The sequence below is a fragment of the Capra hircus genome, chromosome 12 (assembly GCF_001704415.2).
Source record: "Capra hircus breed San Clemente chromosome 12, ASM170441v1, whole genome shotgun sequence".
Lineage (NCBI taxonomy): Eukaryota > Metazoa > Chordata > Mammalia > Artiodactyla > Bovidae > Capra > Capra hircus.
Window position 1 is genome coordinate 65,431,516 of NC_030819.1, and position 13,500 is coordinate 65,445,015.

Below are 13,500 nucleotides of genomic sequence, written 5' to 3' on the forward strand. Positions count from 1 at the left end.
AAGTCAGTATGGCTAAAAGATTATTAATATATTTCTGAGATTGTATATTACATGCCAAGACCCTAGAGCTTTATACAATGCTTCCACTGTCCATAAGATGCTTTTACCTTCAGGGAAAACACTGATCAATTGCTCAGGAAATAGTTATGTAGGGAATATCAATAGAGAATTTCACTCTTCTCAATTCTGATATCATTTATCTCAGTAAAAAATTATCCATTAAGTTTCTATAATCTACAGGTAAATTTGTATTATTCTGATGCTTGCCTGAAGGCTTTGTCACAAGCTACAGGCCACAAGGGACAATCTCAGAGTTTCGTGGAAAACGATTCTATGCCCCAGGTACTTTTAAATACTAGCATTTTAAAGATTCTTAGGCAAAGAATACTAGACTGATGTAACTTAGATAGTCTGTAAACTGGGATAGTGGACTGAGTCAGGATTTCCTTGGATTTCAGGACTTTTTTTAGTCTGGAAGTAGATGGCTTTACAGATGCACTGGGATAGTGGGTTGAAGTCAGGATTTCCTTGGATTTCAGGACTCTTTTTAGTCTGGATGTAGATGGATTTACAAATGCAGACTGCTAAACCAACACCCAGCAGAACAAGAATTAACATCACAGGACCAAATGAACTGAAGAGGGAAATTTTACTGGCGTTAACTTGTCTAGAAAACTGTTGCTGTTGTTTTAACATTCTACTTTTTTGATCTATGAGGATGCCTTTTCTCTTACTTTTTAGGCTGTCTCAAACCTACAATTTAGTAAAGTCTGCTTTGGTAAGCTAAATCTAAAAATTTAAGAATAATATCCAATTCTCAGAAACCCCCCAGAATTCAGAAACCGTTACTGAATCACCTTGATTTCATGGCAATATAGTTATTTCACAGTTTAATTAGAATCTATCCACAGGATATCATTGGGCAACCAAGCCCTTACCTACAGTGTCGTATGAGAGAATGGTGTGCACTGAATCAGTTATGAGTAGCCTCTTTAGCAACTAAGGGAGCCAGTGCCTTGGGAAGTGGTCCTGCTTCCTGAAAGGAAAACTGGACCTGTACCTGGTTTGCAGGGTCCTGGTATTACAGGTGTTAAGAAAGCTACCAGGCCAGGAAACTAGCAAATGTTGAAAATCTCAAAGAATTCAACCAAAGTTATAAGTATTATAGATGAAAACTGGTGATTTTCTTGGGCTTGTTTTCCTGTTGCTAAGTCACTTCAGTCGTGTCCGAGTCTGTGAGACCCCATAGACGGCAGCCCACCTAGCCGTGGAATAGCAGATAACAGAGGCTCTGAAAAGCCCAATCCAAGATTCCTTATAAAAACTTTTGTAAATTTCATGGGCTTAATAGTTGCTTAATACCATACAGCTCCATATTTGCAAAGCCAACTAAGATGGCCTACAGGTTAATTAATACTGCACCAATGTAAATGGTGAGGTCAAACTTTGAGGCCAGCTGTTTTTCTGTGACCAGGAATAATCTTATGATTGTAGGTGAGAAGAGGGGAGGATCTCTCAGATCAAAAACTTGGAAATGAGTAAAAAGAGATTATTGGGTATCTTTTTCAATGGAATATCAGGTGTAATGTGATACATCCTTCTGTGTTTTCTGCCTCTGTGGGAGTCAGAGTCATTATCTTTAACTGTGCTATTTTATAACTCTGTAAACTGTAGGAAATTGACAGTATTGCAAATGAATCTTATCCAGTGAAGATGCAATGAATCCCCATGCCCGGCTCTTGCCATGGAAGAAGTCAGCTGTGAAAATACAAATGCATTTCAGCACTCTCCATTGCCTCTTCATGTTTCTACTCTTTGAATTTCCCTTTGAACTGGCTGTAACATCTTACTAGTTCCTTTACTAATTAATAACTAATATAAAGTCTTTCACTAAAAAACAAAGTCAATTTTCTATCTCTCCTGGTTGTGATTAATGCTTCATACATTTCAGGGTATGGACTGATGCCATTGTGACATTCAGGGGCAAGAAGGAAAATCCATCTAGTTGAACAGACTCATAACCACCCAGTGATCTGAACTACAATTCATTTGTTAAGGCGCCTTGATACATATCAATGATCTTGCAAAACCAAATAAGCTACAGAAGGAACTGCTTTGCCACTCATAGCTGGCAGCAACATTCAGCAAGAGATACATAATTTATGGGACTCCAGTCCTGTTAATATTCCAACACAGAAGAACACAATGATGAATGCTGGATCCCAAGCCTTGTAATAAAGCTGCTCCAGGGCTTCTTGATTTAAGGATTCAAAATACAACCACCTTGCAGTTAAAAACAAGATGAGGAAACATTCCCAGGTTTACAGATCCAGGGTGATAAAACAGTGAAAGATACCTTCCTCTTGCACTTATGTTTCATCTGGCATCATGGTAGCATTTATACTAGAAAGCATCTTAAAACTGGTTATTATTTAATCAATGAGCATTCCGTGGACTGCACTGCAAATGCTCTTATGAGCGTATAAAGACCCCACTTTGTTAAAGAAAAAAAAAAAGAATTACAAGATAATGACAGCAGAGCATTAAACCAAGGGTGGGGCCGCTTTAATCATGAGGCCTTGTGCGCCTGCATAGGTCACATGCCCATGAAGCTGGTCCTGTGTCCAGTGCTTCTTAAGAGAAAAGGGTAGCAAAGCCTTCCTATTCTCTACAGGAGCAGATTTTCAGACACAGGCTAACATCTACCTAAATGTCAGCTTAGGTCCTCTTCCATCCCGGAAGAGTAGGGGATGGTGCTTAACTGAATAACAAACAAATGAAACTGTCCAAAGAATGGAAAGTCTCAGCCCACTTGGTGAAATCTAATCAGCTCTGCACCTACTTCCAGAAATCTCAGGCTCTTAGGTTGGAAATTCCCACCTTCATGAGTTTCCCACACCTCCAAGGACCAGAGGGGTGGCTTCCCTGGTGACTCAGTCAGTAAAGAACCTGCTCGCCAAGGCAAGACTCTCGGGTTCGGGATCCCGGGGTTGCGAAGATCCCATGGAGAAGGGAATGGCTACCCGCTCCAGTATTCTTGCCTGGAGAATTCCATGCACAGATGAGCCTGGAGGGCTACATGCAGTCCATGGGGTCGCAAAGAGTCGGACACAACTGAGCGACTAAACCACCTAAAGCGCAATTGCCACCAAGGAGCAGGGGAGGTCGGGGAGCAAGTCACACCTGAGAGGCCTCCAGGATACCTGAAAACACTGTCCTGAGTTCCTGCAGTTCTGTCTGGGTAACACCTCCTGATCCTAAGAACTCTGAGAATCTATTCATCTCCTGAGATTCAGATCAAGAGGCTACCTACTTTCCAGTGCAACGGCAAACTGTCCACCTTTCCCTTGTTTTCATATATCCAGCACAGCTCAAGAGGAGCAGGGGATGTTTTTCTTAGTCACCTTTGGGTCCTAAGAGCCCAATTCAAAGTCTGGTCTGTAGACAGAGCTAAGTGAACATCGGCTGACCGTATCAGGCAAAGAGGGAGCAGGCGCACGTGGCAGTATTTCTATTGGAAATGCAACAATTGGGGGGCTTCCTTCATAGCTCAGTTGGTACAGAATCTGCCTGCAATGCAGGAGACCCGGGTTTGATTCCTGGGTCGGAAAGATCCCCTGGAGAAGGAAATGGCAATCTACTCCAGCATTCTTGCCTGGAGAATCCCATGGACAGAGGAGCCTGGCTGGCTACAGTCCATGGGGTCGCAAGAGTTGGACAAGACTTAGCAACTAAACCACCACTACCACAATCAGAGAGAAACAGTCATCTTATCTGGAAGCTTGATTTATGGATTATTATCATTTTTCTTAACGAGAATGCTGTTAACAAGTCACTAATATCCCCTTAATCTTGTGCTGATTATTTTACATGCATTATCTTATTTATGGTTTTTGACAACCTTTGAGGGCTTTTTGTTCATATTACACTTATGTTAGAGATGAGGAAACTGAGGGTCAGAGAGATGAGGTGCCTTGTCCAAGCCTACAGAGCCTGCAGCTGAAGAGCTGTCTCATACCCAGCCTGGCCTGCTCTGAGGTCGTTCTCAGTCACCACTCTATACAGAGGAGAGAACTCTACCCTCTGTGAGAACGTTTTTTTTTCCCTATGAGAACACTAGTTGTTAATACTTTGATCTATTATGTGTTTAGCTAAATAGTTAAAAATAGAAAAGACATCTCTTTCCATTGCCCCTAATAACTCTCCACGGTTGACAGTGAGAAGCACTTCTAAATCTCAAATGGGCATGGAGAGAAAGCTTTCATACGTATTCATCCTTGATCTCCTCCCCCAAACCCAGAAGAAGCTGAAGGCGAGAATGTTACTTCCTAACATGACTTCAATACAAGAGAAAAGCACAAATCCTCCCAGTGCACATTTATTGATGAATTGCCTATTGCTTTACCAAAAGAATTTGAGAAGGCTGATAACAAAAGTCTTCCTCGTGATAAGAGTAGGAAAAGAGAAACCCTGAGCTGGGATTGTGGAAAGAGGACGTAAAGACACAGGCCGTGTGTGCCACGGGTCGTGGCTATGACAGAGCCTCAGGCAGCCTGTGTATCCCAGTCTTGGTGGGGAAATCCACCACAAGGGACCACGCAGACCTTTGCCTCTGCTTCGTTTTAATTTTATTAACCCTGGTGACTCAGCTGGCAAAAGGACCTGCCTGCCAACACAGGAGACATAAGAGACGCAGGTTCGATCTGTGGGTTGGGACGATCCCCTGGAGAAGGAAATGGCAACCCACTCCAGTATTCTTGCCTGGAGAATCCCAAGGACAGAGGAGCCTGGTGGGCTACAGTCCATGGGGTCGCAAAGAGTTGGACATGACGGAGCATACATACACATTTTTTAAAAGCTGCTTAACACACGGTCTAGCCTCCAGTGTTGGCTCACTGTTATGAAGGAACTTTATTAAATTTATTTCTTGGCCTCATAGCATGTGGGATCTTAGTTCCCTGACCACAGACTGAACCCAGGCCCCTTGCATTGGAAGCATGGAGTCTTAATTACTGAACCGCCAGGCAAGTTCCTTACATGTGCTTCAAATCAAGTTACCACTCAATTAAATTGCTAGCAAGTCTCAGAGACCTAGGAAAACACTATTAGAATGAAAAAATGTGACCATAAAGCTGGTCATGAAATGATAGCTACTATGGAAGAATATAAAAAGTCCAAGTCTCCTGATCAGATTTGATAAAGTGGGCCTGGGACAATACATGTCCAGGTTTATGCTCTGATCACATCCATCTAACTGGTAACTGATTCTCAAAAAATTGTAACTGGTCCCTGAAAGTGGAAAACCTTGTCTCTGCCTCCTTTCCACAGAGCTTGCACATAATTCATGTTTCACTTGCTCCAGGAAGTACAAGTACCAAAATGCTTCAAATGCAGATAATACTGTGCTAGAGAAGTATACTTTCTTAGCTTTTTTCCCTTGGACTTGGAGACATTTTCACTGTCATCAATCACTTACTTGTGCCTAAGCTCTCTCTGCTTTGATGGGATTTTTACACATCAAATCAAACTGGCTACATAAATGTCACGTTTCCCCACGGAAGGATGGTGTGAAAGCTCAGAACTCGGGACGGAAGCCACAGGGAGCTGCCCCTCCACACCACGGCTGGACATTTCTGGAAGAGGGGAAGGGAGTCTCCCCACCACAAGGGGCGGGGGGCCTCAGGTTCCGTCTGCTCTCCCCAGTGCCCGAACGCAAGGATTTGGTCCATGAACGGGAACTCAGGCAGCCAACGGTCACCCTGAGGGAAGGTAGGGAAATGAGGAATTGTAGGAGAGCAAGGGGCAGCCTCAGACCTAAACAGAAAGTCTTTGCCTTCTGAAGTAGAAGGGTGACAGAGAACACCGTGGGGCAAGATGGGGACCGTATGTTATTCAATGTTCACTCCCCCGCCCCCCAGGGCCTAGCACAGACTACAAAGAAGGTTCCAGAAGCCTTCTCCACTGGACTGATCTGGGAGTCCTAAGCTACCAGCTTTGGGGTCTTTGAGGATGGAAGTTCTATTCGTGCATGTGTGGTAAGCCACCTCAGTCGTGTCCGACTCTTTGTGACCCTATGGACTGTAGCCCGCCAGGCTCCTCTGTCCATGGGATTCTCCAGGCAAGAAAACTGGAGTGGGTTGCCATGCCCTCCTCCAGGGGATCTTCCCGACCCAGGGATCAAATCTGTCTCATGTCTCCTGCATTGGCAGATGGGCTATTTGCCATTAGCACCACCTGGGAAGCCCACAAGCTCAATATTCTCATTTTAAAAAAAAAGGTATCCGACCTCCCTCTTTCACAGGGTTATTATAAGATTAAACTGAGGTGTCTGTGTGTTTTGAAAACTCCTTGACAAAATATTGGGTGCTACTCGAACACAAGAACCACTGAACATGAATCCAGTGGTCAATTTTCAGGGCAAAGGAATGGATGCTGTGAACGTGGGCCTTATCCTTCCTGCCGCACGTCCTGGCCCCTTCTCTGTGAACCCCATCCCCCTCCTGCCAGTGGTTCCAGCGCTCCCCTCCCCCCGGCTCAGGTGTCAGACCCGCTCTCACAGAGTGAAGTCAGTGACACTGACGAAGCTCAGCTCGCCTGCTTCGGTGACAACAGGGTAACCCCTCTGAGGCGACCGGTGACAAGGAGCCCCTCACACACTTCACCTTATTACTAAATTTAAATTAAGTAAACACCCAAGGCCTTCCCTTTCCTGTTCAAGGCACTTCTGCCTGGCAGCTCTGGATCTCACCAGCCTGCCCGCTGCACCAAGGTGTGATATCCTATCAGGGTGGACTCCAGGATGGACGTCAGGGAGGACTCCAAGGATAGTCGGCTTCATTTTCTCAAAGTCCAAGCCACCATGTCTTAGAAACTGGAAGACCTATTCGTTTAGGTTTCATTCTTCCAGGACTGAGAGACTCTATCTCCACCTGATAGCCTTTTCCTTTCTTACCCAACTGTAAGGTTCCCCAGCACGTGCTGCCTGAGGACATGCCACACCCAGAAATGCTGGCGGTGAGAACTGACCCTCACCCTGCCAGCAGTCTTTATGAACCACTGCGTAAAAATAAAGCTAGTTATGAGCTAATCTGAATGAGTCCAACAAGCATTACTGACCTTCATTCTAAGCCTGTATTTCATTTCTCTGAAGGAGCCCAAGTTGCAGGAATTTCTTGGCAGATTAAATAATAACCGTGTGTTGTGAGACAAGGCTTCCCAGGTGGCACAGAGGTAAAGGACCTGCCTGACAATGCAGGAGACACAGGAGACTCGGGGTCAGTCCCTGAGTGGGGAAGATGCCCTCGAGAAGGGAATGGCAACCCACTCCAGTATTCTTCCGTGGGCGTCTCAAAGAGTCCACCGCGACTAAACCCACTGTGAGGCAGGGCTGTATTTGGCTCTTCTTTTTCTTCGCTTACATGGATGACGTCAATTCCTTCTATGTGACCTCTATATGTGTCCCTTTGTCATGGAGAGAAACAGAAGGGAACAGTTCCTTTAACGACCTGATACTGAGGTCCCAGTGGCTCAACAAGCCAGGTGTAGCCCCAGACAACTGATCTGTTCTCTCATGTGGGAGAGGAGGGCTTAATAGCTACGTCTCTAAAACTGAACTCTAACACAAAAAGATAATGGTCTGTGCATAGGCCCTCTAAAATTGAATTGTGTCTGTGTGTGCTCATTCGTGTCTGACTTTGCGATCCCGTGGACTGTCGCCTGCCAGGCTCCTCGGTCCCTGGGATTCTCCAGGCAGGAATACTGAAGTGGGTTGCCATTTCCTACCCCAGGGGATCTTCCAGGCTTAGGGATCAAACCTGCAGCTCCTGGCATTGGTAGGTGGATTCTTTACCACTGGACAACATGGGAAGCCCCAAATCGAATTAGCTCATATTTAATAACTCCAAACCATAAATTTAACTACTTAGGAGAAGTTTGTTTGCTTTTAAGAGTTGTTTTTTTTTTTTTTTGATGGGGAGCATTTTTAAAGTCCTTACTGAATATGTTACAATACTGCTTCTGTTTTAATGCTTTGGCTTCTTGGCCATGAGGCATGCGGTATCTCATCCCCTTAACCAGGGATAGAACCTGCAGCCCTGGCGTTGGAAGGTGAAGTCTTAACCACTGGACTGCCACAGGAGAAGTTTTTTAAGCTAGTGTTTCCAGACAGATCTGTAAGCAGAGCTAATGCTGCTTAAAACCAGCCAGCTCAGGGAAGTTGATATTAGAGTCATCTTTAATATGTCTGGAAACTTTAAAAGTTAAAAACAATTCGGATTAGCTTTAGAGTTCTAAAGCAGATAGAAGATTCTTTCCAGCCACAGGATCAGGCTTGGCCTCCAGGCACTGTGGGCGGCACAAGCAGGATGAATCAGTGAGGTCCAAGGGTCCCCAAGAGAGCTGCGCAGGAAGCTTGTGATGACACGACGCCCTTAGCTCCAGACCAGTGAGGATCTCAGAGGACGGGGCCGAGGCTTCTACTTCGCAGTGTCCTCAGTGATTCCCTGTGCAGGCGAAGTGTGAGACCTGCTCCCAGGAACAGCACTAAGCTTTTCTCTGCTGTTCCCCTCGGCCTCCTGAAATCCACCCCTTAAGGAAGAACAGTCTGATATGAATTAAGGCGAGTTCTCAGTAACTGTCTGGGGAAGGACAGAATGTACTAGGTGAGGATATTATCGCTCCCTTTCTCCTTCAGTTGCCAGTAATCTTGCAGCCACATTTGAACTCAATTACAGAAATTCTGTAGGACTTCGTGGCTTGCGTTTTGACGCTCTTTTTTTGCCCTTCCTCTCAAACATTTACTCTTATGGTCGTCTCTCTGGTTCTCCTTTTTACCTTTTACTTCTTTGCTGGCATTATTTTTTTTTTATGGCTTTTTGGTAAGCACTCTCAAATCCTCTGTGAACTAAAATAGGGTATAAATAAATAAACATATTTCCGTACAGATATAAATCAAAGTGGCCATTTGCGTCCCTGCCATGTTACTCCCACGCTCAGCTCTGGGCACGGAGACTGGCTTGCATGCCTCTGTTCTAGCTTTCAGCCCAGAGTCTTCCCAAAGTTCTTTGTAAAAACATGCAGCAGGAATCCCCTGGCGGTGGTTCAGTGGTTGGGACTACGAGCTTTCACTGCTGAGGGTGCACGTTCCATCCCTGGTTGGGGAACTCAGATCCTGTGAGCCGAGAAGCACAGCCAGAAATAAAAGCATAAAATAAGATTAAAAAGCACCAGCAGCCTTACTTGTGTCCTTGGAGCTCAATGGCTGTTCCTTTTCTCCCACCGATGTCCCACATGATGACGGAGTGATCGGAGCTCCCCGAGAACAACACCCGCTGGACAGGGTCCCAGCAGAGAGCAGTCACCCCACCTGAGAGGACAGAGAGCTGGCCATTAGTCACAAAGTGACAACGCTATTCACAGATGAGTCGTGAGAGTGAGGGAGTTCAGATCTAGGGCAGTTCCTGGCACGTAAAACACTTTTGTTGAAAAGAACAAGTCCCCAATGAGAGAGGAAAAAAAAAAATTGGTCCCAAGAATAAAAGTCCCATGCTTTGTGCATTTTTCCCCCCAAACTTAATGTTCCATAAAATCAAACACTGTAAAGACTAAAGGGAAATGAAAAAGGCAATTAATTGACTTTAAAAAAAAAAGACATGGTTCTAAGCATGGAAAATATTGCACTGTCCGGAAATATTAACCAAATTTTTTCAAGCTGCTGTGTCTACCCCTGACCCCGCCAACAGGAGATGAGAAGTAAATGGGGTTTTAAAAAATTCAATTAGATTTTTCATTCTTTAATTTAAAAATGCAATGATTTTTTTCTTTTCCTTTTTAAATTAATTTTTATTGGAGTATGGTTTATTACCATGATATTTTTGTTTTAAAATTCTTGAATATATATGTTGCTAGACAGAATTTAAAATGTATTTTCTCTCCTGGGGAATTTAAAATTATAGGTTCTGGGAAGATTACTTACATCTTCAAGTGACAGTTTCCTCCTCTGTAAACTGGGGACGATGGTAATATAATGACCACCACTAATATTGATGCTAATATCCGGTTAACCACTACCTGCTGCACACGGGTGCAGAGAGGGTGACTGGGCCAGTCACACAGGGCTGCTCTGCACACTGTAGCACAGATGGCTATCTATTAGCATCGCTCCAGGGGTGTGGCTATAAAATATTACAACAGATCTTTTTCCCCGGCAGTTCCCATCATAAATCAAACTCCTTGCGTACTAAGAACAATAGCAACTTCTTCTGGATAAGATGAGCACAAAGCTTATGCATACTTCAGAAATATGAGACTCATTTTTTTAACTCATTTTTATTGAAAAACATTATATTCTCAAAAGAACATACAATTGCTTCTTATTTATTGGAATCTGACATTTTCTTCTTTAGATCATCAATCTGTTCTAATGAAGTACTGCACTCTAAAAGCTTTTAGGAAAGTTTCTCTCATGTAATGTCTCAGGAGATATTTTTCCAAGATCGAAAGGAAAAAAAAAGAAAAAAACAAAGAAAAAAACCCACTATCTAGATTACGCTTAATAGCTTCTTCCGGTACCTGCACAACAAGCCGCTTGTATGTATTCTTGTCCCTGTAAGAACACACACCACGCCCAGCAGCACACCTGTGCTGACCACCCTCTGTATCTCCCATCACCTCTCCCCGCCCACCCCCCCCCACCCCCCCGCCTCCAGAATAAGCACAGAGCCAGCAGCAGGCAGGCTCTGGTGGTATCTGTTGAAAGGACGAAGGAGCAGATGAACGAAGACACAAACATCTTTTTTCGGGACTTCCCTGGTGTCCAGTGGTTAAGACTGAGCTTCCCTCATGGGTTGATCCCTGCTTGAGGGAACTAAGATCCTACATGCCGCACAGCGTGGGTGAAAAATGAAAAAGAAATCTTTTTTTTTTGTATCCACAAATCTTGTTATTTGGAACTCCTCAGCTGTGCTTACTTAAGTCTTTGAAAGCTGAATATTCTCTCCTGTATAACTCGCCTTCTCTCCCTGTTATCGAATGCCATATACCCCTCCTTTTTAATCTTCCTTCAGTATCTGAGAATGTAATACTTCAGGATATGGATTCCATGGTGCAAAATGTTTATTCCCACACAACTGTACTCAAGTGACTCACTTTGTCATGATATCCACGGCAGAGTCAGCCAACAGTCTACTGAAATCCACGTCCCCCCTTCTGAACATACAGCTTTCCCTGGAAATCTGTGGTCCTGCAGGGACCCAGGTACCAGCCCCTCTTGCATCTAGGGGACCAGTGACCAGTTCTCAGCAAGGGAACCCAGAGAGTATGTGGAAGTCATACGCATCCATTCCGGGCCTGGGCGGTTTAGATGGCCCTTTTCCTCGTCTCTTTAAACTTGTCCCGGAGCACTCCAAGACCCCAGGGCACACAGAAATTCTGGAAGGAGCCTGGGACCCTGAATCACCACACAGAAAAGAACAGGAACGCTTGCACAGGACTGTCACATGAGTGGGAAATCTACCTGGCTTACTTAACATTAATTAAAGGCATCACTGGCCGGGCTGTGTGTGTTCTGTCCAAATAAACGTGGAAATACTTAAATAGGGCTTTCTATGTGCCAAGTGATAGACAGCATTAGCTCCCCCTAACCAGTACACCCCAACACCGCCCAGCACCACGCTATGAGAAGCAGGCCCTCGGGCCTTCTCTGCTGGTGACTGTGGGACAAGGATGGTTGATGGTGAAGACACTGAAGTTTGTTTCCAGTATCAGAAGTGCCAAGGCTCTGGAATCAGATTCTAGATTCAAATAACAGCACCTCGGGGATGTTGTTTTAATACTCTGAGCCTCAGAAGCTTCATCCATAAAAGAGGGATGGTAATACTTTTGTTAAGATTCAGTGAGTTATTGGTTCAAGATGGCGGAGCAGAAGCACATGTGCTCATCTGCTCCTTCGAGAGCCGAGTGAGCATACAGAAGCACCTAGCATGAACAGCAGCCAGGACACGGGAGACGCTCAGTCAGCACGTGCTGTGGCGGCAGTGCAGGAGGCCTCATCTGGGCCATCTCTGTGACGGCGTCCTTGGTTGAGTCAGCCCGAAGCGGGGATCACCACGTCCCCATGCTATCTCAGCAGCCATCATGAGATCAACTACATTTCAGAAATAAGATCAGTCTCCGGTTTTCCCACATTACTTCAGGCTGTACGGAGTGAGAGCGGGGGAGGGGAGTTCTTGATAATGGAGGCAGGAAGAGAGAGAACCAGGTTAAAGCAAGTTACACCATGTTCATCAGACCCTCCCAGGGCTCAGAGTGTTATACCATAGGCTTTAACATGAGTGGGAAAGAAGGAAGGAAAAGCTGCAAGACAGGAAACAGGATGCAACTGGGGAGATAAAATTAAAAAATCACTTTGTGCTCTATCCCATCTCTATGTAAACAGCCTTATAACAGGATCTCTTTAGGAGGCTGGCTTATCAGTTGTATCAAAAAATCACAGCATTCACTTCAAATCAGTTCAACAGGCATGTGCTGAGCATCTTCTATAAGGCAGGCACTGTGCTAAGCTCTATGGATATAATCAAATCAAATCAGAGACTCTGCTGTGCTGAGTCACCCAGTCGTATCTGACTCTGCAGCTCCTTGGACTGTGGCCCTCCAGGCTCCTCTGCCCATGGGATTCTCCAGGCAAGGATACTGGAGTGGCTTGCCATGCCCTCCTCCTGGGGATCTTCCCAACCCAGGGATCCAACCCAGGTTTCCTGCATTGCAGGCGGATTCTTTACCATCTGAGCCACCAGGGAAGCCCAAGACACTCTACGCCAACATAAATGTACACTGTTAGTTCTGAGGATAAAACATGCACACACAGGGTGTTTGGCGGAACCATTCTCTCACAAGACATGGTTACCCCCTCTGCCTGGAGTGCAGAGGTCCCACCTTTTACCACCCTCTGCAAGGAGCAGCTCAGACGCCCTCTCCTGCAGGAAGCTTTCCCCCAACGCTCCTATCTAGGTGAGACACATCGCATGCTCTGTTGCTGTCATCACCCACTGGATCAAACTGCTGGATTACAAATCTTTCCCCACTGCAGACTTCGTTCCTATATCTTTGTCTTTGAGCACAGCACGTGGCTCAATGGGTAAAGAATCCACCTGCAACTCAGGAGACATAGGAGACCTGGGTTCGATCCCAGGGTTGGGAAGATCCCCTGGAGGAGGAAATAGCAACCAGCTCCAGTATTCTTGCCTGAGAAATCCCATGGACAGAGGAGCCTGGCAGGCTGCAGACCAAAGGGTCACAAAGAGTCAGGCAAGTGTAGCGCACAGGGTCAGTGAATGTTTACTCACTTGGCCCATTAACTGAATGGCAGACGAGCCTGGGAGGACGGTGCATCAGAGCAATGAACCCTCGGGACAGAAGCTTCAGGAGAGCCTTGGGATGGGAGCTTCCTTCTGAGGAGACCGCTGCCTCTATCGGCAGACAGACCTCCGGATGAGCAGCAGTGCT

At 45.4% G+C, this 13,500-nt stretch overlaps 1 protein-coding gene across 1 annotated transcript in view; it reads right to left on the reverse strand.

Moving 5' to 3' along the window:
• The window catches only part of WDFY2 (WD repeat and FYVE domain containing 2), a 178,140-nt gene that overhangs the window by 15,252 nt on the left and 149,388 nt on the right, over positions 1-13,500 (reverse strand). Inside the window, exon 7 of the mRNA XM_018056705.1 lies at positions 9,238-9,364. Within this exon, the coding sequence (XP_017912194.1) occupies positions 9,238-9,364 (127 nt within the window). The remainder of the gene's footprint in view (positions 1-9,237; positions 9,365-13,500) is intronic.